This window comes from Populus nigra, chromosome 9 (assembly GCF_951802175.1).
Source record: "Populus nigra chromosome 9, ddPopNigr1.1, whole genome shotgun sequence".
NCBI classification, from domain to species: domain Eukaryota; kingdom Viridiplantae; phylum Streptophyta; class Magnoliopsida; order Malpighiales; family Salicaceae; genus Populus; species Populus nigra.
The window spans coordinates 3,455,024-3,480,503 of NC_084860.1; the positions used below are offsets into that span (position 1 = coordinate 3,455,024).

At 33.8% G+C, this 25,480-nt stretch overlaps 2 protein-coding genes across 3 annotated transcripts; both read right to left on the reverse strand.

The window, feature by feature from the left end:
• Positions 1 to 2,299: 2,299 nt before the first annotated feature.
• Positions 2,300 to 12,666, reverse strand: LOC133703348 (katanin p80 WD40 repeat-containing subunit B1 homolog KTN80.4). 2 transcript variants are annotated; one of them, XM_062127819.1, is made up of 18 exons: positions 12,390 to 12,666; positions 11,781 to 11,911; positions 11,284 to 11,401; positions 10,827 to 11,053; positions 10,635 to 10,737; positions 10,261 to 10,331; positions 9,686 to 9,760; positions 9,460 to 9,603; positions 9,162 to 9,342; positions 7,293 to 7,814; positions 6,325 to 6,381; positions 5,498 to 6,231; positions 4,570 to 4,695; positions 4,180 to 4,254; positions 3,962 to 4,074; positions 3,273 to 3,389; positions 3,098 to 3,166; positions 2,300 to 2,802 (listed from the first exon to the last, which is right to left on the reverse strand). In XM_062127819.1, the coding sequence occupies exons 1-18, from the start codon at positions 12,412 to 12,414 to the stop codon at positions 2,742 to 2,744; spliced, it is 2,949 nt and encodes a 982-aa protein (XP_061983803.1). In that variant the 5' UTR covers positions 12,415 to 12,666; the 3' UTR covers positions 2,300 to 2,741. The 2 variants fall into 2 exon arrangements, with proteins under 2 accessions (XP_061983803.1, XP_061983804.1); XM_062127820.1 differs by lacking the exons at positions 11,781 to 11,911; positions 12,390 to 12,666 and having other exon boundaries at positions 10,827 to 11,058.
• A 5,569-nt stretch (positions 12,667 to 18,235) lies between these two features.
• On the reverse strand, positions 18,236 to 25,171 carry LOC133702668 (protein STRUBBELIG-RECEPTOR FAMILY 3). The gene is made up of 16 exons (XM_062126981.1): positions 24,674 to 25,171; positions 23,989 to 24,118; positions 23,825 to 23,896; positions 23,436 to 23,501; positions 23,220 to 23,291; positions 23,048 to 23,119; positions 22,893 to 22,964; positions 22,741 to 22,806; positions 22,354 to 22,419; positions 21,629 to 21,993; positions 21,126 to 21,538; positions 20,330 to 20,601; positions 19,893 to 20,031; positions 19,457 to 19,593; positions 19,195 to 19,351; positions 18,236 to 18,638 (listed from the first exon to the last, which is right to left on the reverse strand). The coding sequence occupies exons 1-16, from the start codon at positions 24,759 to 24,761 to the stop codon at positions 18,576 to 18,578; spliced, it is 2,250 nt and encodes a 749-aa protein (XP_061982965.1). The 5' UTR covers positions 24,762 to 25,171; the 3' UTR covers positions 18,236 to 18,575.
• Positions 25,172 to 25,480: the final 309 nt, after the last annotated feature.

A 25,480-nucleotide genomic window follows, 5' to 3' on the forward strand; every position in this document is an offset into this window, starting at 1 on the left:
TTTTTTTAATGTGGAGATTAATCAAGAATAGAAAACACCTAAAAAAATTATAAGTACGTAATGCTATATCTTTTAAGTGTAAGCAATTAATCAACTAACTATCATAATTTTTCATTATTTTCGGCAAGCTTTACAATTACCAAAGATGATTAGATGCTTAATATAAAGAAGAAAGAGATTGATAAGCAAAAATAACATATATGAATGCAAGATGAGATTTTTGTTTTCGCACAAAAGTAATGTTAATGACAACTCTAAATGACAAGTGCAAAACCAGAAAAGTAAAATTCAAGGAATAAAAAGGTAGAGTAATTTATTCACCAAGATTCAAATCAATTGATAAGCAAAAATAACATATTTGATGATGCGTTGCTATTGTTCTACTACTAGATGATGTGGCAGTACACAATGATGTGTCACCAGTGTGGCAACCCAATGATTTTTTTTTATTTGGGTTGTAAACAAAAAGATTAATTTTTTTTGTGCTTTATCATTATTGATGAAAGTTTCCCATAATATCTAGGATTTATGAATGATTTTTGAATTTGAAGACTTGCACAAGCCTATAAATTGTTTAATTATAAGAATAATTAAAAGACCAGGTTACGATACCAAAGTTGAAGCGGACCAGAGAATATTTAAAGTCTAATAAGAAAGAAAAGAAGCAACTAAAAAGAAAAGCCAAAGAAAAAAAAAAGGCAGAGAAAAGAAGAACAGGGATTGAAAAAGTTTGCAACTTTACAATTTTTATTCAATTAATTAAAATTGTCTAACATTTAAAAAAATAAAATATAAATATTAAAACCTTAAAAAGAACAAACAATTAGGCTTATAATCCATTAAATAAAATATCCAACAACAATTAAATCAAGTTCAACAAATAAGGTTTAATTAATAAATCTTAACTAAAAATTCAAATAAATTAAATCAAAACATAAGTTAAAGTCTAATTTCTCAACGGACTACTCTTCATCATTTATGATCATATAAGTGTGTAAATAATATCTTATGTTAGGTGTTCTCACCTAATAATGTTTAAAATTTGTGTTAAACTGAATTTGTTATTCGTGGAAATGGTGATAAAACTGCAAATAAACAGAGTGAGAAAACAAAGTGAAACCTTTATTTATTTATTTATTATTATTGATAGGAAAATGTTTTATTTATTTAAAGGCAAATGTTTGGGCTATTAAAAGGAGTAAAGGGCCATATATGATCGGCAATTGGCACTATCAAATTGGCCTTCTCATGTGATGGCCTATCACTTGCTAAAATATGGCATACAAGAAGCTATAAACTTTACCATTTTTGTATGCTGTCTATTACAATTTTCCAACCATGATTATAACATCATTTTTAGGTCGACCAAACCGAAATTCAAAGCTGGATTTGGTCATATCTATCAAAATCTTCACTTCTTCATTGTCACATGAAATGGCACAGCCAGCGACACTCTTCAAAGGCAATAATGACTTTTAACGCATAACATGGTCCAGAAAAAATTGACCATATCGTGCACCTCTTGTGCCAGTTTCTTGTATGCCATATTAACCCGCGCGTAATTTTTATAAAAGCATGTGACAGTAGGAGTTTTGAGAAGTTCTCAAGGTACATAGTATGATGGCCAAGGTATATAGTATGATGGTAAAGAATTTGAGATTTGTACAGCAAGAATCGTGAGTCAGGGTGTACATCTCTTGTAAAAGTCTAGGATAGCCGGAATTTTACTCATTCACCTGGATCCATAAAATATACTTTTCAGAAAATAAAATTTTATCGAATAAAAAAAAATCCAGAAAAGATCCAGAAAAAATTGACCAGATATTGCGACATCCAGCCAAGCAATGCTTTTGCTTTTTTACAAAAAGGGCTGGAAGAAAGTGCCTAGGAACGAATTTCATTCCTCGGAACTGGAAACATGTTCAATACTCCGTTCGTCAAACCTTCGCTCATCTTCACAGGGAATACTCGACATGCTTGTTTGGTAGCCAGCCATTTAACCCCCGTTATAAATTTTTTTATCAAAAAAATACTGTGAATACTATTTAAATGTGTTCTTTATATAAAAAAATTAACATGTATATTAAAAAAAATCAATACAATTATCTAACTAAATAAATTAATAATTATTTATGTAAATAAATAAATAAAATCATTTATAATAACCAAGAAAGAAATTGCAAAAAACAAATATTTAATCGATCATATTTACTGAACTTTTTATTTTGAAAAGTAAAAAATTAATCTACCATGAAAACCTATGATTTAAATGATAAACTAGAATTGGACTCGGTCCAGAAAAAAAAAATTTATGCTTTTCATTGAATATAACAAATGGAGTATACATATGAATTGGCACTAATTACATTCATTTGCACAAAAGAACACATAGTACTGCCTAGAGGCGAAGAATTACAAAGTGAAATTTCCTGCGAAGTTCAGAAAGGACCATGGCTGGAAAGATGAGATAATTTGTCCTCGGCGGTAATAGTTTCAAGAAAAGCTACTACTCGGATGTTTGCCACTTTGCCTCACAAAACTCTCTAGCTGTAGGATGCCGTCAGTAGTAGTTGTAAAAACCAATATGATGGCAAGAAGTAGGGAGCGCCAAAACAAAATTGCGAGCTTGACAAAACCAGATGCAAGGAGTATCACGCTCCTTGTGTTTCTGCTGGCAGGGTATCAGTTGGGCCACTCTTTCAACATTTTCTGATGAAATTGATTCTAGACGGCACCATTTGCTATGACTGTTGAAGGACTAGATTCAATTCCAGAGCACTTTTTGTCAATAAACCGCCCCTCCTGTGCAAAATTGACAGAGATAACATCAGTGACTAGGAAAACCATTTAGCATTCAGATACATGGGAATCTATCAAAAAAAAGCCACAATGGATAAATCGATGGAGCAGGATCAAGAAATTTCTGCAAAGAAAAGGACTTCTTGTTTTCTGTTATAAAGCCAACAGGATTTGCAGCTCTTTAGCATGGAATCCTTTTCCATGCACAGTGTTGGTTTAAGTTGACCGCGCAATCATAGGTAGAACATAGAGAAAATGGGGCAGGAGCAGTACTCAAGAGTCAAGATAGAATGCTTGCCTTGCTAGTGCTGGAAGAATTTGCTGGATCTTTTGCAGCTGAGCAAAGCACTTGTTGCAGCATTCTCGCCTGCACATTATCCTATAAAAGTGAGTGTTCTGAATCACACAACTTAGATTAACAGAGCATTGCAGTAACAGAAAAGTGAGTCCATGTAAATATTGATTAGTAACACCTTTGCTCTGCATGAAGATCAACACCAACAACTGGAGGAGCGGAAACAGCTGATTGTATTACCGGGCCAAAAACCGCTACAAGCTTCAGTAGCATCTCCAATGAGATATTTGCATGCCTGTAAATTAACATTTTAAGTCAAATATCTTCAAGAGTTTTCTTTGAGTTCCAGATTTAGTGCCAGTTTTGAGACAGTTTCATTTCCCTATGTAGGAGTATATGGTCACTTGATGAGAATTATTCATAATTTGATGATGGTCTGGCACCAAATCATATACTCTAACCTACCTTAAAACCTTTACCATTTTCACACGCTAAAAACTATGCCATTGTTCTCTTCCAAGTGGACTGCAGGACTCTAACCTACCTTTACCAATTTCACACGCTAAAAAGTATGCCATTGTTCTCTTCCAAGTGGACTCGAGGGACCGCTTATTTATAACTTAAAAAGGAAGAAAATAGTTCTTCAATAGTAGAAGTAACATATTGCGTTTGTTCATATTGAAGCTCTAGTTATGTAGCAAACCAGATAACATAGCTGTTTTTGTACAAGTTAAATGAAGTCATACTTTGCCACTTCTAAAGACAAAACTGGATGATATTTGGAAAGGACTGCAGTAAAATGGTATAAAGTCCCAAAGACCATATCTAGCATTAAAAGTATTCTTATTATATGCCCATGAAAGCTACCTTTCCATCTTGCTGTCTAGCAAGCCCACAAGCACAGGAAGCAAGCAAGAAAATAAATCTAAATTGAGAATCTCCATTTTGTCCATGAGAACACTGATCACATCTGCTTGCACCTGCAACAAGATTAAATAATATCAATGTGCAAGATATACAGCCTTGCAGACTGTCATTATCAACACAAAAATCCACTAGCATGAACCATTCCCATAAATACCCACAGAATAATCAGGCAGTTTCCTCAAGGCATTGATAGCACCTTTAATGTCACTTCGTTCCCAAAAATGTCGAATCACCTGCAAAATAACATCAGAGCTTCTATTTTAGCGACTTTGCCTCTCCCCCTCCCACCCAAAGGAAAAAAACAAGAAGAAAAACATAGGTGCCAGAAAGGAATGTTTAGCCATAATGAAGATGCTGAAATAAAACATGCATAAAACTTGGTCAATCACTAGAATAGGCACATAGATCTTTTGTCAGAAGTAGGATTATCATATTTTACAGTACAATAAATCTTTAGAATAGTCAATATGTCATGCTTCTAGAAGTCATCTTCGATTGAAAAAATCCACCACTTGAGCACACCAATAGGCACAAGTAACTCAACATACCTGTAGCTTTGTCAAGCGGGATTTAAGGGTATTTAGGAATACATCGTGACTTTGCATCAGATCTTCAATAACATCCTTATAATTAGCAGAAGTCGAGTCCCTACCAGAAATTTGAGGCTCTTCATTCTGTCATCATCAAAAGAGAGAAACTGAGTTTGATTCGTGGAATGTGAATAATACAGCCACATACAAATTCATTTGATTGAGTTTGTAAGCATCAGGATCTTATGAGCATTGGTTCAGCCTCTCAGCTGATAATTTTAGAAAGATTCCCACAGAAAAAATGACACTATTCAAAAAGAAATTTTCTTTAAATTGTGTTTGCTATGTAAAAAAATTTTCAAGGAGACACAACTGAAATTTGATTATTAGGTTTTCTAATTAGAACAAGAGTTTGGTAACAGAAAGCACGTTTTTCTACATTTAGTACTAAGGTAGCCCAATCACAAATAGATGAACTACATGCATTAATCCATGCAGCAAGCGCTGCGGCCAACAGTGCTGCTAACACTTGGCAAGTTTTTCTGTATATAGTACAGAGGTGGAAAATACAACCAAGTCTCAAATGATTTTCTTCAATATCATTTCAGAGATCCAATGCTTCAAGTCATCTCAGGTTAGTACTTGAGAGGTTGGCTGGGAAATATAAGATGTTACCTGATTCAAATTTCCATGACAACATCTATAGCGACAGATAGAAGATGTATATTTTTTTTTATCTCATGTCTAATTCAAGATAGTAACTTGATTGTAATCACACCTGATTCCTTGCAACATTTATCTATCCATTTCAAGTTGAAACTTCAGAGATTCTTATATATTTAGCAGGATCTTATGTTATACAGACCATAAGAACATCAAACCAATTGTAAATCCACTTATACTTGAACCATGAAAAATCTTCCTATAAAGGAGGCAAAGATCTTACCAGATTGAGGGGTGCTCTATCCATTTCACATTCGATGCGAGAGGTAAAATTAGTAGTTATGGAAGGTATTCTATCCACTGCAGGTATAACAAGCGTGGTTGTATTAGTAGGAACAGGAGGTGTTCTATTCCTTTCAGGAATAACACGAGGGGTGATAACAGCTGCTACTGGGGGAGTTCGCATGGCAGTGTTTGTAGGAATAGGGGGTGTTCTGTCCCTTTCATGTACAACACGAGGGGTGAAAATAGTTGCTACTGGGGGTGTCCGATCAGTTGCAGGTATAACACGAGAGGTCATACGGGCTGCTACAGGGGGTGTTCTATCTGTTTGCGATATAACACGTGACATCATATTAGTTGATATAGAGGGTTTTCTATCTGTTTCAGGTATAACACGAGGGCTTGATTTAGTTGCTATGGTGGCTGTTCTATCCTTCTCAGGTATGGCAATAGAAATCATTTTTGATGCTGCGGAGCCTGTATTATCTGTTTCAGGTACAAAACAAGGGTTCATTTTAGGTGCTATTGTGGCAGTTCTGTCTGTTTCAGGCACCATGAGAGGAGTCATATTTGATGAAATGACAGGAGGGGTCGTATTTGTTTCTGTGGTGGAGGTCCTGTTTGATTCTGGCACAGCTTGATGACTTGTGTTTAATTCTTGATCTTCGCTGCTTAATTTCTCCCTTCTTTCAAACCTCTCAACAAGACTACGTGTCCTGCCCGATACCACTGCAACTGCCAGAATGAAAATATTTCAAAAAAAAAAATCAATTTCCATCCATTTTGCATATGCTTGAAAATCAAACACATGGCAAGCACCGGACAAACCTCCATTGACAATCTTAACAGGGGCAATCTCTTTACTGCTTTTAACAGATTCGTCACCTGAAACATACACAAATTGTTGTTACCTGCTAATAAAAAGATAGATCACAAATTATCAACCAAAAAGATAAAACCATGTGTGAATATGCTTCACATATCTACATTTCAAAAAGATAAACTATAGTCATTTATCTGACTTCAGGAAGTCAACAAAATGTATATGTAAAACTTATCAAAGCATCGATAAAAGCTAATGAGGGGTTTTGAAGGGCAAGCAACACAGAATGGGAGAAGATGAACTTAGGCATGGGAAGAAAGCTGTGCTCCACGGAGTAGCTCATTGCCCCCAGTGGTTTTCTATTAGACCAGAATGAGAAAGCTTCAATATATGTCAACCCAAAGGCTGTGGTGGTGGTGATAAGATTCTGAATAATATCTTTGATCATAAAGGGTACAATAAAGAGCACTGGCAAACATTGCCAAATATGATTGAAAAAATGGAAACTTTATCAGCTAGTCACAGATAGTAATATACTTAGTCATCTAAATCGATGGCAGTCAAACAATATCTTCATAAAGTCAGCATGGCTAAGAATGAGAAGAAGGTATCGAGGTAGATGGCCAGATGAGATCCCACATGATCAGAAATGAAATGCAGCTTTGACAAATTAAAGATTTGGAAAAAATCACAGGACAGGGGACATCTCATAGAGAAGTGAGATTAAGATACGTGAGCTGGCAAAACAGGTGGCTCAGGCTTAATGGAAAAGGCAGTGAGAGAGTAGAGTAGATAAGACATCAGTCCAGCTCGCCAACCCAAAATTGTTGGGAAAAGTGAATGACAAGTAAAATGCAGTTCACACACACATGGAAAAAGGCTTACTCAGGAAATACCCAGGGGAAAAGAACATGGAAGATAGAGATATCAGAATTATTAAAAAACAAAACCTCTTATAAAAGCAAGAACTTACAGTTTCCCTGACTAGGTGTTTCTGGTGATAAAACTTTTTCAAACTTCTCTGTGACACCCTTGATACTGGGGCTTTTCTTCTCACGGGATTTTTGAGCTCCATCTTCTGTTACAATCTGGGATTGCAATCTGGGATCTCTTGCACTTCCTTTCTCACTTGTAACACTGCTAAAATTTCCAGATTCAAGAGCCACTGACATCTTGTCAACATCATTCTTGCTATTTGATGGCCTCCGCACATGAGCTGGTCTGAGCAACATACCAGGTTTGGTTTTTGTAAACTTGATAGTTTCCTTTCCAGAATTAGAAGAATCTTTTTCAACAGGAATGTCCCGAGGTACAATGGTAGGGACAATGAAAGATTTGTCAAAAGTTTGTTCACTCAAATTTGCATTCATTCCCATTAAAGGGCTCTGCTTCTCAGTTAGAGGAGCACTCATTTCCTTGGAATCCAGTGAGAGGACTTCTTTTGATGAATTCAGGGAACCAGCTCTTTGTAAAGTAACAGGATTTCCACCAGTAGCTTTACATGAAAGAAGGACAAGCACATTAGAGAGAACGTAGATTGTAGACAGTAGGGATGCACCATGCATGCCTAGACGACAGCATGTGCTGATTATTAATGGAAATTACAATCACACTCCATGCCTGCAGAATATTCTAGGGATGCCCCATGCATGCCTAGACGACAGCATGTGCTGATTATTAATGGAAATAACAATCACACTCCATGCCTGCAGAATATTCTAGCTTGGATAGGCCGGTTATTGTACATCCACGTAAATGGCCCAGGAACTAGGAAAGACATGAATTTTGGAAGTCCTGACTTGGTTCAAATCCAAAATCACAAAAAAAAAAAAAAAATGAAAAGAAAAGCTAAACTTCAGAATCAAATCAATTCATCTTAAAGGAGTCTGTTATAAAAGGATCAGTTTTCGTTCAAGACGAATCCTCCTCAACACAGTCAATCCCTAAACAACTATCTTAAATGACTACAATGGGAGTGCATTTACTATTGGAAAATTTTAACTTGTCCATTTTTTTTTTAAGAAAGCAGAAAACTATTCGATAATGTGTTCACTGGATAGAATTTTGTCAGAAAGCCAAGCTTCCTATTTCTTAAAAAAAATCTGAAAACTTTAAAGCTACAAAATACATTTTTCATGTTTTCTACTTTGTTTTCAGGGAAAAGAAAATCCACTTCGGAATATAGTGGTCCTAATAGGAATGCTTTTACATTTTCTTCTCGAAAAAAACCTTTTGTTATTTTAAAGGAGCCAAAAGAGGTCCTCATTTTCTAGTTAGAAAAATAAAACTAATAGATAAAAACATTCCCTCCATCTTTCATGGAAAAATAAATTGGCAGAATAGAGGCAAAGGTAGAAAAAAACATTCCCTGCATCTTTCATGGGAAAATAAATTGGCAGAATAGAGGGAAAAGTAGAAAAAAATAAATTGGCAGAATAGAGGGAAACGTGAAAACTACTTTTCATTAGAGAACTGTAAGAGAACCAATACTATGCCATGAGTAAATCACTCTGTGATGGCTTAATTATGGTATTCTCTTAGTCTCTAGTTTCTTCTTAAACTTCTCTCTCAATTTCCAGCCTCTGTATCGTAAATTCTCCAGTAAAATTTATATTAAAATATTTTTGGCATCAGCTTAACGACCAAATGAAAAACTAACAAGCACCACAAGCAAATATTGGATGTGGATAAAAATAAAACTCTACTTAGAAGTTATGGGAGCGGTACAGTTCTTGAATGCAGATGACATGGAGAATTCATGCACTCATATAAACAAATAAGAAACCAAAAAATGAATATCCAGAGTTGTCTTATTGGTAGAAAAACAAAATTATCAACTTACAGTCTACATATATGTTCTTTATTTCCTTTGTCTCGTAGTCAGGAGATGGAGAACGGAAACCCAAAGTTGATCTCACATCACTTCCTACTTTATCTGAAGAATTACATCCAGGGATGTTAAATTTCTGGTCTGTGCATTCACTTTCTTTGGGTACAAAACCATCACCATATGGCTCAATGCACTAAAACAGAAAGGAAAATATTAACACTATGGTTAATGGTGCCTTGAAAGTTTGGAAAATCAAATAAAAACTAAATTCATATAAACAGAAAAAAGGTTCATGAGTAGAAAAGGCTACCGATATATCTCCAACCCAAACTCCAACAGAGTTTCTATAGAATGAACAGCCCAAGAGTTTCCCATCATGAATGCAGAGGTCACCAAGTGTTGACCATCCCATATCAACAGCATCATGGCAAATCACAGGCTCCCAAGAATAAACCTACAGTTTTAAGCATAATTTTTTAGCTCCACATCAATTGACAAATAACATAATGCAGTTTCATTATGCCAAAAACCCAAACCTTCAGACTATCATCTAATCCACAAAAAAGTGTCCTTCCATCAGGATGAAAGGTAATAGAGCGCACTCCTGTAGCCTGAAAAGTGGAAGTATAACTTTTTTAGGGAACATAATGGAAGAATTTAGTAATTAATCATCCTGAAAACCACATACCAACATAAAAATTAATCAAATGAGGACAGGATAACCTAGTGCAGCCTGTAAAGAAACTTAGAGACTGGAAAGAAAGTTGGAAGAGAGGGCAGAACTGAAGACCATATGATGAACCACATACTCTGGGACAGCAAAAGCATCTATTGTTATAAGAGATCTCAACTGATTAGGTTACAAAAGTTATTGAATATCAGCACTATATGGTTCCATATCAGCATAGGAATAATAGCCTCGCACCATTAACTGACAAACCATGACCATATCAGATGTATGAAACATGTCTTGAAACTTGATTGCTTCCAAGACATTCTTGACAAGAGACTTTAAAGTGGGCTTGTTGTCGTGAGCCCATCTCCAATTTTCTTATTTAACCACATTTTGATGACTAAAATTGTTTCAATTTATAAACACAAGTTTAGATACCTCAGGTCGGGCAGATCCAATCAGTTCGAAGGTCTCCAAATCCCAGAATTTCACGGTTCTGTCTGCTGAACCTGAAAAATTATTTGCAGGTTATGACAACATAGTAGTTGAGTACCTCAAGTTAAAACATGTTGACTGGTGGGGGCAAAGAAAGTAACAAAGAAATATGTAAATTTTACCACAATAAGGTTCTAAATGAAGCGCATTAATCAAGTATGAATTAGAACATTGAAGAAAATAGAATTACCAATGAAATGGTAATAATTTCACAGAAAAGAAGATGGAAGGCACCTGTCATCTCAATAATGGTGTCATTCACACACAAAAAAGTGAGCAGAGTTCATGGTACTAACACACAGAATTCATGAACTCACCAGTAGCAAGGAGAAACTCAAGGGGATGGAAATCAATGGATCTAATATGTCCTTCATGGAACTTAAAATCATGTAAAAGCTTTCCAGCAGTAAGATCCCACACCTGTTCAACAATAACAAGGAAACACCAATAAACAGTGGAAATAAAACCTAAATGAAAGTCACGTTTGGATAGTGTGATTGATAATTTACCTTTACAACATTATCACATCCACCGGAAACCACCCAACGACCATCAGGAGAAAATCTGATAGTGCTAATTCCTTGAGTATGACCCTTGTACGTGTGTATGCAGCCCTTTTTTCTGATATCCCAGATCCTCATATTCATGTCTGTGGAACCAGAAGCAAAGAACTCACCAAATGGATGGAATTCAACAGCAGTGCAGTTGGATCTGTGTCCAGTAAGAGTGCGAACCACTACACTTCAAGAAAAATAACAAACGGATTAGTTTTTTACTATAAACTACAAAAGTGATTCCTAACACACCAAATGCTTAATAATTTGCTAGTTCAACATACATATGGAAAAGACTTAAAAAGGATAATCACATTGCTAAATTCTCATACCATAGTTAAACACACCAACTACATACCCTTATGATAAACACTTCATTTAAGCAAGGAATACAATCAATCAATCAACTTACTCTTAGCTTCTTCTAAATCCCACAGCTTTATTGCACCCATAGAAGCTCCGGCAAGCACTAAAACTTCTGATGTATCAAAAGCAACAGATTCAACTGGACTTGTATGACCACACAAGCTCTGCATATCGACACCAATAAATAAACAACCACAGTTATGTATGTTAATAACACCACCTAACAGATGCACCCATTCCATTTACACTAGCATTTTCTAATGATAGATTCAAACTCAAGTAATTCTCAATTCCAAACTGACAGTCCACTTTCCACTTTTTTCAGTAAATCCTATCGGAGGTTAAAATCTAAACTTCCTCTAAGATGCAATATTATATGATACAACACAACAGATTGAAAATGTGGCAAAATTAATGCACTGATCTAGCTCAAATGATAACAAGTAGATAAATCACACTCAAGAAGAACACATTAGAGTACCGGAATCAGGAAAACTTTAAATAGGTGGGCAAGAGATAAAAACAGAAAGAATAAGAACTAACCATTAAAGAAGTGGGTTTGCCAATTGCCCAAAGATTCACTTTATGATCATCACCGCCGGTGATAAACATTCTACACGCCTTTTTACCGATACTTAAGCAGTTCACATTGGTTGAATGAGCCACAAATTCTTCTATTTTCATCTCAGTCAAGAAAATAAATATACTGAAAATATTCTGATCTAAGATTCCAAAATACTTCTCTCTTAGCTTAGATTAAAACAACTTCTCGCCAAATTATTTGTAACAAAAAAATAAATAAAAGTACAGACCTGAAACTATAACTAAAACAAGAAATGAAGAAAAAGAAATTGAATTACGTTCAAGCAGGGAAAGAAAGCATTTCAAGAAAATCACGAGAAAAATTAAAAAATAAAAATAAAAACCTGAAATTTCTACAGTTAACCAAAAAAAGATCATTTTTAAAAAAAAATCAAAGTTTTAGAAAACTAAAAACAGCTAAAATCCAACTCGAAAACAAGCTCAAATTAAAATCAGCACTAAAAAAACCCTAAAAAACACGCTTGAAGCTAAAATTAAAGATGATTCAAAGCTTAAAAACATGGACATTACAGATGAGACGCAGAAATCAAGACAGAAAAGAAAGGATACGCAGCTTATATCCACGCTTCGCCATTTCTCGCAGATTCGAAACGGTAGCGTATTGAGGAAGGCGCGCGGTTGTCCGTCTGCTGCTACTGATGATTCTTGAAAGATTAGGAATTGGATTCCAGATAGAGAGGAATTTGTGTCTCTCTCTCTCAGATTCCTACAGTAGAGGAGGAGGAGCAGAGAGGAAGAAGAAAAGAGGTGTCTGGCTCCTTTTTTTGAGAAACGTGTGTTCTCTGTCGTCTAAGAAAAAAAAGAGGAGAGGAGAACAGTTGAATTTCTTCAGATTTCAGACCATGATAGCCACTACTCCTACTCCTTTCTTTCTCATAAACTACAATCTAGTCCTTCAATTATTCCAGAGGTCCAAATATTTGTTTAAGAGCGTGTTTAGCATTACAGTTAAATATATTTGTTTAAAATATGATTTTTTTAAATTAAATTTTTTTAATATTTTTAAAATATTTAATATGATGATATTAAAAATAAATTTTAAAAATAAATAGTGTTTTATTATATTTCTAAGTAAAAAACACTTTAAAACACATCATTTATAATACTATCCAATATGCACTAAAGTTTCATATATCTTTGGGTTAGTTTTTATATTTATTTAAACTATATCTTTTTTTATAGTTTAACAAGTTTTAAGTGAATGTTTAAGAGTGTCGGAAATTTTATTTTTAGGTATATTCTAAAAATATTTTTGAGTATTTTTTTGATAATTTTGATGTGTTGATATTAAAAATAAAATTAAAAAATCTAAAAAAAAAGTGATTTAATGTATTTTTAAACAAAAATTACTTTTAAGAAACACTATATACCACAATATCAAATACATGGTAAATTATGAATTCTATTTTGTAATTTTTTAATAAATTTAAGCTTTAAAAATAAAATTAGAAGTAAGGTCATCTAACATCTAAGTTAACAGTTAATATCTTATAAATTTTTGAATTAAAAATTTTTTATTTTTAAAATTATCTAAAAACACTTGATGTTATCCAGTTATTTATTGTCAAAAGGCAGTTTTAGGAATTTTTTTTATGTGTATTCCTTTTTTTAACATGTGCTAGTTTTAGTAAAGTTTTTTCTCACATTTATTTTTGTATAAAAAAAGTCATTCAAAATTCACGGAATTTACACTTCATCACTTAATTCAGTAGTTTATATGGGACTTTAATATATAAAAAATTTGTTCGTTTTATTTTTTATATAATATATAAAAAAATTAAATTCTAATTTTATTCGGATGTGATTAACAAATTTTTAATTTCATTAATTATAATAAAAGTATGGTCCAGTACAAACAAAACAATTAAAAATATATTTGGTGTTATGATAACATTTATTTTTTAAAATGGATTTTATTTATAAATATATTTAAAAAATATTTATTTTTTTAAAAAAAAATTATTTTAAATATTAATACATTAAAATAGTTACAAGACATTAAAAAAAAATACGATAGAATAGTTTTACGTACAGAGTGCAATAATTATTAGTGTTTTTAATTATTATTTTTTGGCTGTTAATGTAAACATGACTGGATTTGAACAGTGCACGTAGTGTCGATGTCGATGGAGACAAATAAAATGAAATAGATGGATTATATTAATATCGAGGAAAAATAGTTTCTCGAGTGACATCACACTAGTTAAATTTTATATTATTATAACCCAACTGAAACTTATTATATAGTTAGAGGACTATTTTGTACTTTCACGTTTTTCAAAAATTCACATGTTGCCAGAGTATGAAATTACAAAAACGCGCATGGTCGGTAACTTCTTGACGTACAAGTCCCCAGTGCTGGTGGCCAAGGTTTTCTCTTATTTCATTTTTTTTTTGTTTTTTTCGTAATTATTTTGTGGTGCAAAGAATTACAATTCCTATTTATCATACTTTTAAAACCTAGTTTAGCTCGTAGGGCGACTACAATCGGATCGAATTGAAAAAAATAGAGAAAAAAAGTTTAACAAATTAATTTATAATTCGATTAAAAATTTGGTTGCAGTTCGTTATTTTATTTTACTAAAATAATGTTATTTTAATTTATTTTTTAAAAAAATAGACCTGGTAACCTAGTTAAAACTTGAAATCCAGACGTTAGATTGGAATGGATCTAAAAACTATGCTATTTATGCTAAAAATACCAACCCTTCTTTTATTTTCTTTCATAATCTTTTTTATCCAATTTTTCTGGAGTCTACCAAACGGTTGGATGGTTAGATTAGTGATGAAATTTGAAGTGTGATTTGGGGCATGAAAAGGGCTTTATAATAAAGAAGGAAAATGGAATATTAGGCCAATGACACCAAGAGAGATTCCTTAAAATATACGTTTGCTCGTAATTAAGGTTGTTGTTGGGAAATAGACATTTGCTAGTAAATTTAGGTAAAATATTCATTAGACTTTAGGTTATGATCCAACTAACTCGACTTCTCCCTTCCTGCAAATTCATTGAGTGTTATTGTTAGATGGTTTTAATATAATGACGTTAAAAATAAATTATAAAAATTATTTTAATATATTTTAAATTAAAAAATATTATTGAAAAATATAATGCACCATAATATTAAACACGCACTATATATTTTTTTATATTCATAAATAGCTAATAATAAAAAATGAAAAGACAACAAGCTTTTTGTGCATGACACTCTCGTTTTATTTATTTATTTATTTATTTATTTTTATTATTATTATCACATAATGAATTGGAATAATATAGTAAAAATTGCTTTTTAAAATGTTTTTTTGCTTGAAAATATATTATAATAATATATTTTTTATTTTTTAAAATTTATTTTTAACATTACCACATCAAAACAATTTAAAAATACTAAAAATTAATTTAAAACTAAAAAAAATTAAATTTTTTTAAAAAATATAATTACATCACAATGAATAACTGTGCACAAAAGTTGGAGTATGGATTCGGATTGTTTTTCAGATTTTTCTATTTGGGATGTGAAGAATCATTAATGCGTGTGAAGTTGCAAGTGTAGATTACATTAATGATCATAGATTGCACACAGTTCAATCATGGTTGGCAAACGAAACTGTACAGACCAGATATAGTTGGTACTCAAATAATCCAAGTGCTTGACATGTCTTTATAATTGTTCCAATTTTTTTTTCAATTTTGGACAAAAAAAAACGTGTTCTAAATTTTGGTTGTGGTTATTTTTTATTTTTTAAAAATTATTTTTGACATCAACACATCAAAATGATCTGAAAACATAAAAAAAATATTAATTTGAAGCAAAGAAAAAAATTAAAAAAATTTCAAACTTTTTTAAAAACGCTTTTGCAACGTAAAAACAAATAGGAATACTGTTAGAGAATAATATAAATCATATTATGGGACCTCACCTAAAAACTTAAGTTTTTGGGTTGAGACGGTTATTTGATATGGTATCAGAGCCTTGATTACCAACCGGTCACGAGTTCGAATCTCACAATCCCTATTTATTTGATAAAAATTAAGCACAAGGTAAAGTAACATGTGTAAGTTTCAAGCCCAAATGGTTTTTACTTGAGGGGGTGTGTTAAAGAATAAGCTTAAGTTTTTGGGTTGAAATGGTTTTTTGACAGATACATGGATGCATAATATGATGCTTTTTCTTTATTTGATATTTTGATAGCGGAAAGTTTTTAAAATATATTTTTTAAAAAATACATGAAAGTAATATATTTTTGTATTTTTTAACATTAATACATTAAAACTATCTAAAACTATATATTTTATATATATATAAACCTCGGTTTCTATCACAAGCATAGGCTGATAAATCATTTTCCTTTTTTCAATTATGGTACGTGGTTCTAAGTTCCAAATCTACCATCACTCCCTTGATGGAAAAAAGTTTCACACATTTCTCTTTCAATTGTAATTTTCATAACCAACTTGGTGTGAGCGTGAGTGATTGGATAAAAGCCTTTCAATTTCTTGAAAGGTATCGTATATAGTAAGGTTGATCATCTGTTTGTGTAGTTCGATTTGAATCAAAAAAATCCAACCCAACAAAATGTTTTTTTGTTTAAATAAATCAAACTGAACTAAAAGGAACAAACAAGTTCATACCAAGTAGTTTAATTTGGTTTGGTTGTGTTTGTTTTTGCAGCCAACAACGTTTTTAATTTTTTTTAAAATTTATTTTATTTATGAATTGTTTTGATATGATGGTTTAAATAATAATTTTTTAAAAAATATATATTATTTTGATGTATTTTAAAATAAAAAATACTTTAAAAAGCAACATTTACTATAATCTCAAAAATTATCTATATGTTAATAAATAAATCTCGATTTTTTTAGTTTTATGTAAGAAAATAGTTTAGTTAAGTTTTTTTTTTATTTTTTAAATTTGTAATTAAAACTAAACCGAAATTGATTTTTTTTTAAGTCTTCTAATTGGTTTTTTTATTTGATATCTCATATTGTTTTCTGAATTAATTTTTATTTCCAGATAATTTGGTTATTTTGCTCGTCACCGTATATAAATACATAAACATGCAACCTCTATAACTTTTATCAGACGATGGCATAAACGACTCTCCCTGTTTAAGAACAGAAAAGGAGGGTAAAAGCTAGAGCTGGTCAAAAGGTAAATCAAAACAGAGGGAAAGAAAACAGAGCATAGTGGGCGTGAAGAACTTTTCTGGATGTGGGGTTGCTCGAACCATTTGGATTCTGGGGGCATAGGCGAATGTCTCGAGCATAACAACACTTGTGATACAAGATCATCCGTCCCCAGAAGCACATGTGACGCTACATTGTAAACTTTCCCTTTTTCCTATGAGATAATGACCTGTGAAGGAGATCCATATAATCCCATAAGCTCTATCCATCTTGGGTATGAACATCTCCAGCATGAACAGCAGCAGATAAAGAGTACAGTAAAGATAAGACCGTCACATTCATACCCCAGTTGATTAGCTTCTGGCCCTCTACCCCCTCCACCGGGCATTGAATAGTAAGCTGACTTCAGCGTGGACATGGAAGTCTATGTCAAAATTAAGGCAACAATTGGTTAGTTTAGTTGTTGTAAAATTATCTTACAAACTTTGATCCCTTACCGAATATGTCTCGTAAAATAATCTGCGCCTTTCTTTTTTGTTTTTTCTTTTATTTTTAGTTCAATAGGATCTGATAAAGATCTGGTCCCAAAAAAATTAGAGTTTGTTTAGAAGTGTACGGTGATGCGGTTAAAAAAATGTTTTGGCTCAACCATAGTATGAAAATTAGCTCAAAAATCCCTGCAATGAGAAAGAAAGTTGCACGCAGTAAACCTGCAATTTAAAACCTAAGATTGAACTGAATTATTGAAGTCTTTAATCATTGGGAGTCTCCTTAAGGGCAATTTATTGATGGGCGCGAATAATTTATTCATGTGCATGGCATTGAACTTCTAATTGTCGACATGTTAGGTTATTTTGTATGGACACTGATTTGGAAATTAAATATGATAAAGCAAAAGAATAGTATTTGACTGTCAGGGAGCCGGCCGACATCTCAGGCTCACCAGCAACTTAGCACCCATAAAATCTAAAGAATTTCTGTCCCCGGCCTTTGCCCTTGTACAATATTTTTATTTCTTTATAAAAAATCACACTTGCACTTGATCACTGCCGCTCTGTTGTGAAAAAGCTGAAGCATATCTGGTCATTATAATTACAGAAAGGTGGCACTTCTGAAAATAAAAGGGAAAGAACTTAGAGAGACCCCTCACCATCCACTGGATCCAATTATGGAGATGAGCACATGGTTTCAAGTTAACGACTGGCTCTCGAGCTAATAGAAAAGACATGAAGTGGGCTGCCATCAAGTCTAACAAATGACCTGACGTGTGAAAATGACATACAAAATTGATTCAAAATGCTGCTCAATGTTGTTAAATACAATCAAGAAATCAAGAAGCGATTACATTAGAAAGTAATATTCAACAGAATTTTGATAATGACTATATACCAACACCTTTCTAATAACTAAAATGAACAATGAAAACCTAGGAAAAACTGGTAGCTAAGTTACTTCGAAAATTCTTCCCAAGTAGGATTTTAGCATATGAAAGACAATATTACGCTGCTTAACATAAGAAACACGGTCCTCCAAAGCGATCCCACCTCGCAAAAATCTTGGCCTGGCCATTTTCTAATAAGATTGACTTTTGAGGTCCTCCTCTATAACATACATAAAAGATCCTGAACGATTTCAGACATAAGTGGCCTGAATTCGGGCTCCCACTGCATACAGAAGAAGAAAATCAATGGTCAAAAAGTTTACTTGTCCCGCTAGATAAGCAAAGAAATGCTAAATGAATTTTTTTTGTTAAAATCAAGCAAAAATGCCAGTAATAAAGCCAGGTAAGTGTTAAAACTTCAGTTTTCATATTGTGGCATGCTCCCTGACTCCCTCATTCGATCCTTTCACCACATCTGAATTCCTCTACAAGAGGCACTTTCCCCACGCATGAAAAGGTGTCTTCTACGCATGAAAAGGTGTCTACTACAATGCCACAGGAGCTCATATTTACATGTTTGGCTTCTTTTGTTGTTGAAAATTAATATTGATAATCAAAGTACAAAGTAAATAATTTCCCCCTCAACACACTTCTGAAAATCGATCCATATAAAAGAATCTAATCCAGATAATTTAAAGACCTACTGCTCTTGGTCCAACACTGACATATCCAGTACAATGCTCCCAGATCCACAACTCACCATTCCAGAAACATGTAACTCAATTATAGATAATACGCCAAGAACAAAAAATCCATCCGCAAAGGAAAGGGAAACTTGCCTGCACACATCTAGATATTATATCAGCAAAACGTGATAAAGACTTCACAGGACATGCCCCCTTTATAGAGGGGTCAACCATCCTAGAAAGTGCATCTATATCATGAAGCTGATGAATTGCCCATCTAACCAGAGATTGCTCCCCTCGACTCAATGACCTACAGGTTTTCAGTGAGAGCACAACATTAGCTGAAAACAAATAACTAGCGAGCTCAATTTGATTCATGATCAATATGGAAGTCTCCTTTCAAGAGATCAGTAACCTGTCATAAGATTTTCTACCGGTGAGGAGCTCTAGCATCACAACTCCAAAGCTATATACATCACTCTTGCTCGTATAACTTCCCAACTCAAGCTCTGGAGCCCCATAACCATGAGCACTGAGGACGCGCCCTGATAACTGAAAGGCATGTTCTTCAACATCAGCAACAAATTACAAATAACGACAACCAAAGTTAAACTTTGCAGCTTGAAGTGGACACATCAATTTAGGCTTAAAGTAATAAATCATTTTTTTATTAGCACTGCATTAAGAAAAATTCATCAAGTTTAATAATCAATTTTAGCACCTTATGCTATTGATTTAATTTCCGTAATCCTGCAAACTTGCCCACTTGAAATCTTAACAAACAGAGAATCAGATGATACAGTAGCAAAGTTTCAGATCTAGATTTTTAGACCATAGAACAAAAATATTACCTCAGTTGCAAAGCCAGATGATTTCAGAGGAGCCAGGCCACAGTCTGAGACACGAGCTACTAGCTTATCATCAAGGAGAATGTTGGAAGATTTAAAATTCCAGTGCACAATAGGTGGTTGACAAACCTCGTGCAGATACCTTACCAAAAAGAAAAGTAAAAAGACAGTCAGTTTGACTAATGACTAAAGATTGGAGGCAAATGACCTCTGTTTCATAATCATGCAAGCCAAAATGAAGGAGGTAATGGACTTGTGAGACATCTAGGAATCCCTTAGGCCACCAAGACAAGAAACGCAACAAAGACAATGTACTGATCATCTGGCCTAATATGATCTTACAGTTTTAACTATCTAATCTTACAGTTTTAACTGAGTATCTAATTACAAGTCATTCAAATAATGGTCCTCGGGTTTAGTTAGTCGGTAGCTCTACTTACTGGAGGGCTCTAGCAGCTCCTAGTGCCAGCTGGACACGTGCATTCCATGAGAATTTCCTATGGATTTCATCATCTGCATGCAATGCATCATACAGTGTCCCATTTTTGCAATACTCATAAACAAGTAACCGTTGCCCATGCTCATTACAGTATCCCACAAACTCCACGATATTATCATGTTGAGTTTTCGATATGCTAGAAACTAGTTGAAGAAATTCCTCATCGGTCTGTTGCTTGGAAGCTCCACTGTTTAGCTTCTTGACTGCCAGTAGCTAACAAAGATAACAGAAACAAAAAAAAAAGAGGGTCAATAAATACAAAATCAGATGTCAGGCTCTAGCCATCCTATGCAAATCAGGCCACTCATGGCCGTCCATGAGACAGACATAAAAGAATTGCACAAGAGTAAGAAAATGGATTAAACTTGCACACTGTGAAAGTGCTGAAAAATCCTGAAGAATTCTCTAAACATTTTATATTAAAGTTCTTCACACTTTGAATTGCATGTAATTGATTGGCCATGAAAGTATCCTAGCAAAATATGATACAAAATTTAGCTTAAGAATAAGGAAGAGAAGAGAATCTTACACCGACAGAGATTATAATAAATGAAGACAAATGACAGTATAACATGAGCACAGACATAAAATTCAAGTAGGAAGCACAAATAAGTTCAGAACCAACTCAAGTTAAGGACATGCAATGCTATAACACTGACATGGGAAGGCTTGTGAAATCACATGAATGACACATGGCATTCCCAAAATCAGCTCAATGCTAGAGAAGAGAATCTTACTTTTCCAGTAGGAAGCTCAGCCCTGTAAACACTGCCAAGTGTCCCTTCACCAACAAAATTTTCTTCTGAAAAGCTGTTTGAGTACTGCTGAAGTGTAGCAATGGTGAAAATCCTTGGAAAATGTGAGCTCGGAGTCCCGGTTGAATGACTCTTTTCATGAGCTGCATGCCCAATTGGATTTGCAATGACATTGCCAATAGGAAGGCTTGGGGGAGGTGGGGGCAGTGGCTGCAGTGGCATAAAATTTGCATCCATGCTTGTCATGTTTATCCCATGATCCATCTTTTGCTTTGAATATGCAGCCATTCTCTTCAAATCAATATCCTGTTCACCCTGTGCCTTTGGATATGCTTCCTGCCTTCTGGCATCTTGTCCATATTGATCTTGCAGCTTTATGGTTGATTCTTTGGTAACTGCTCAAAAGACCTCTTCTCAGGCAAAAGGACACAAAAGAGAGTGGAAAATTTTAGTAATTTTGACCAACAACCTGCAATGATAGTTACCTTTCTCTTGATTGTTTCGTTCAAATGAAGATTTACTGATGGGCTCATCTATATGGCTCTTATATACACTAACACTGTGCCTCTCATTGTCTTCTTCATTTGCTTTCCTTCCTTTGCAGCATGTTGACATTAAAAGACATAATCCCAGTATGATAATAATAACAACTACCCCTATAACAGCAATCCAAATGACCCTCTTAGATGCAAAAAATCCTTTTGATCTTTCAGACTTTAGTGTTACTGAGGCAGAAGGACCATTTGCCTGCTTCTGAGGTGCTTCTGCAACAGGTGGCAAGCTTGGAAATGGAGAGATGGCAGGTGGTGGAGAAGGAATGATAGATGTATTGAAGGGATTTCCATCTTTTCTGCAAAATACATGCTACCATTACAAGCAGATAAAAAATAAAGATTATACCATACAAATTGAAAATGCCAAATGAACAGGCATGGAAAATCATCCATCAAAGAGGCCATCAACCTTCCAAATAACTTCAGAATATATAGCATCAACAATTACTATGACATGCACAATTTGGCTAATGAGATTTTTGTGTCTTTGGATGTGGACATGTTCTCTCTAGATCATGTTCTCTCTAGATCCCAATGGCTTTCTCCCTTTCTTTATGCTCTAACCATAAGTCTTGTACATTCTTTTCTCCATAAATGCACATGTATATCTGATAAATTTAGGTGTAAAAAATACTAACAGATAGTTTGTCCTTCACCTGAAATTTGGAATATCCAGCAGCTTCTCCGGAATAGGCCCAGAAAATAGATTGTTCTCCACATTCCTATGCAGAAACAAAGGGACAGCATGTCAGTTGTTGACGAAAAGGTCAGCACATCACATAAACCAACTAGGGCATTGCTGCCTCACTGATGCAGGATCAAGTAGTGAATCAAACAGAGTATAGATTTGAGTCCTCCGTGTTTGTTTCTTTCACCACTTGATTATACATAACACCCCCCCCCCAAAAAAAAAAGAAAAGAGAGAGAGAGAAATATATGTACAAAGAAAATAGCATAAAAATTGAATCCTTGAAAGAATTGCCAATTAAAAGACTTAAAAACCAAAAGAACACTAGGGGTCAGAAAGGTGGCAAGAAAGTTACAGATACTCGAGGGGAAGATCCTGCAGGACAGTAAGGGTCCCAGTAAGTCTATTGTTCTGCAAATGCCTGCAAAACAAAAATTATGTATACATCAAGTAACTATAATCTGTTGCAGTATTAGCAAGAAGCCAAGTACTCTATGAGAGCCTCACAATGTGCTGAGAGAAGACAAAGTTCCCATTGAAGGAGGCAGCTGATCACTCAAATTATTACCAGACAGATCCCTGAACCAAAATGGATAATTAAAAATAAAATCTTGCAATTTCTATTTTCAACAAGAATAATGGATTGAACTTGAAATACTTACAAATTTGACAAACTTGTCATTTGTTGAAAGACATCTGGTATTCCTCCAATTAGCTGATTATTGTGGAAAGATCTGAGGAGAATAAAAGTGGATTTCAGATGAACAAACATAATGTAAAGGTAGTGCAATTCCACAGTATAAAACAATTAAGAAGTTTTTTGTGTGGACATACAAGTCTAACAGTTGACCTAATGAGTTTAAAGTATCTGGAATTCTTCCAGTGAACTGATTGCGAGCAAGAGAACTGGAATAGGAAAAGAAGCCACACAAATTATTTCCTCAAGGAAATGTACATGTTAGGAAAGGAATAGCAGCATTGACAAATAACAAAATTTTCTAGAACTGGTTTGTTAAACTGGTGATAAAAGCAAGGTTGAAGTTTACGCACAAGTTCCTCAAGGTAGAGGGTAACGCCGATGGAATATCCCCTCCAATATGATTATCACTAACATCTCTGCAACAAAAAAGTGATAGAAAGTACCATAAGTCTTTAACAACAGGGGCTTCAAAACTTCCATTTACAAACTGCATATATCATGAACTTAACCATTGCCAACTCGTCAATTCTTAAAATCACCCCGGATGATTCTGGTCATTAACCACCCTCTTCAAACTTTTTAAGGTAAAACTCATCAATACTATACCTATGAACTTAAAGAGAAACAACAATCATGAAAACATCATGATCCATAAACAGGTTTGATTGAGAAAATTATGTCGCCAAACTAATCTTCCCCACCAATTTCATAATTACATAGACGTGACCAATGCACTTACATATCTATGATTGATGTAAATTTATTGAAATCGTTGTTCAAGGTTCCCCCTAAATTCAAGCCATTTAGTGTTCTGTAAGAAAAAAGATTCGATTACTGAGTTGAGTAGAAATTTACTAATTGAAATTAAATAAATAAAGAAAGAATGATACAAATAGAACATACAATGAGGTTATGTTTGAGAATACACAACCAACTCCTTGCCATGCATCTGAACATGGGTCTCCTCCCATAGCAACCCAACCAATCAACCGCGGATATTGCAAGCTAACAAACAAGCTATTCATTGCAGTCACTGGATAAAAAAGAAGAAAGAAAGAAATGAAACATATATATACTGAGTCAGAGATTATTTAACAAGCCGAAGCAATCGAGACTCACAAAAATTAAATAAAAATAAAACCATATTTGACACTATCATTAATCAAGCAAGGATAAAAAAGAGTTGGGTCAAGAATTATCATAATAAGGAATATTAGGCAAGTAAATTAGATGGCATGAACAAACTCTGTCTAGTTACCAACAAAGTATAAAATTCAGTAGCACAAATTTAAGTCATTCTTTAACATGTTCCCATAAACACAAATGATTAAAGGAAGAAGAAGAAGGAGAGCATTAATAAGCAAATCATGGTAATATTTCAAAAAAAATAAAATAAGAAGCATAGATGTACAGATGTCGCAAGCAAATGAAAGCCAAGCAACTGACAAGACAAATCAAATAAAATATCAAAACTTCAGAAACAAACAGAGCATTATGAGGCAAAACATCCAAAAAAAAACAAGGAGGAGAAACCAACAAAAGACATGACAGCCTAAAAAACATGAACCCAGAAAAGAAAATGGTTTACCATCATTAGGGTCAGTGTAAGAAACAGAAAAGGAAGCCATGAGAACCGCCACCAAGACAAAAAGCACCCCACACTTGACAAACCCCATTAGTGCTCACTTGAAAAGACTCAAACTTTCCCTTCTTTTCTTCAATATTTTCTCACAAATCAAACACGCACAGATAAAAAATAATGTTTTTGGGGCATAATTTTACATTTATATAGAGAGAGAAACAAAAGGACAGGTTTTTGAACAGAAAATGAAAATCTTAAAGATTTCAGAGAGAGAGAGAGTAAACCAGAGGATAATTGAATGCAGACAGAATTAAGAAGCGATAGTGATTGAAAAAATCTTAAAATTCTTGTTGAGATCAGAAGTAAAGTAGAGAGTGAGTTCAGAGTTGGGGTTTCGGGAGAGTGGGGAGTGCAGTGCAGATGTGCTGTGTTTTAATGAAAAGAGAAAACAAAGGGAAAGCAACGGCATTATTATGGAAAACAATGGTTGCTGTTTCCTCTGTGGGAAAATGTAATATACTATAATTTATATGCTTCCGCTTTATTCAATGGGAATATAGAATATGGTGGGCGATGGTGCACTCAATATATGTGGATAGACCATACTCTTCCCTTTCATGAGAATTTAAACTATACTCTTAATTAAAGAAAAACTAGTCAGGTTAGGCTGTGTTTGGATTGTGCTTGAGAGTGATTCTCAAGATAGAGGTTAGAAGACGTTCATTCGATCTAATCTTTATATGAATTTTTAATCTTTTTTAAAATTGATAATTTTATTATTTAATATAATATATAGTTTTTAAGAAAACGTGT

Coding starts and splice junctions, on each gene's coding strand:
- LOC133703348 (XM_062127819.1), bottom strand. CDS start 12,414: ATGGCGAAGCGTGGATATAAGCTGC. Junction 10,332..10,634: donor TGAGTTTCTCCTTGCTACTG/GTGAGTTCATGA, acceptor ATAATTTTTCAG/GTTCAGCAGACAGAACCGTG. Junction 9,604..9,685: donor GATTAGATGATAGTCTGAAG/GTTTGGGTTTTT, acceptor TTAAAACTGTAG/GTTTATTCTTGGGAGCCTGT.
- LOC133702668 (XM_062126981.1), bottom strand. CDS start 24,761: ATGGGGTTTGTCAAGTGTGGGGTGCTTTTTGTCTTGGTGGCGGTTCTC. Junction 21,994..22,353: donor CTGGATATTCCAAATTTCAG/GTGAAGGACAAA, acceptor TGTATTTTGCAG/AAAAGATGGAAATCCCTTCA. Junction 19,352..19,456: donor GGTAGAAAATCTTATGACAG/GTTACTGATCTC, acceptor GAAAACCTGTAG/GTCATTGAGTCGAGGGGAGC.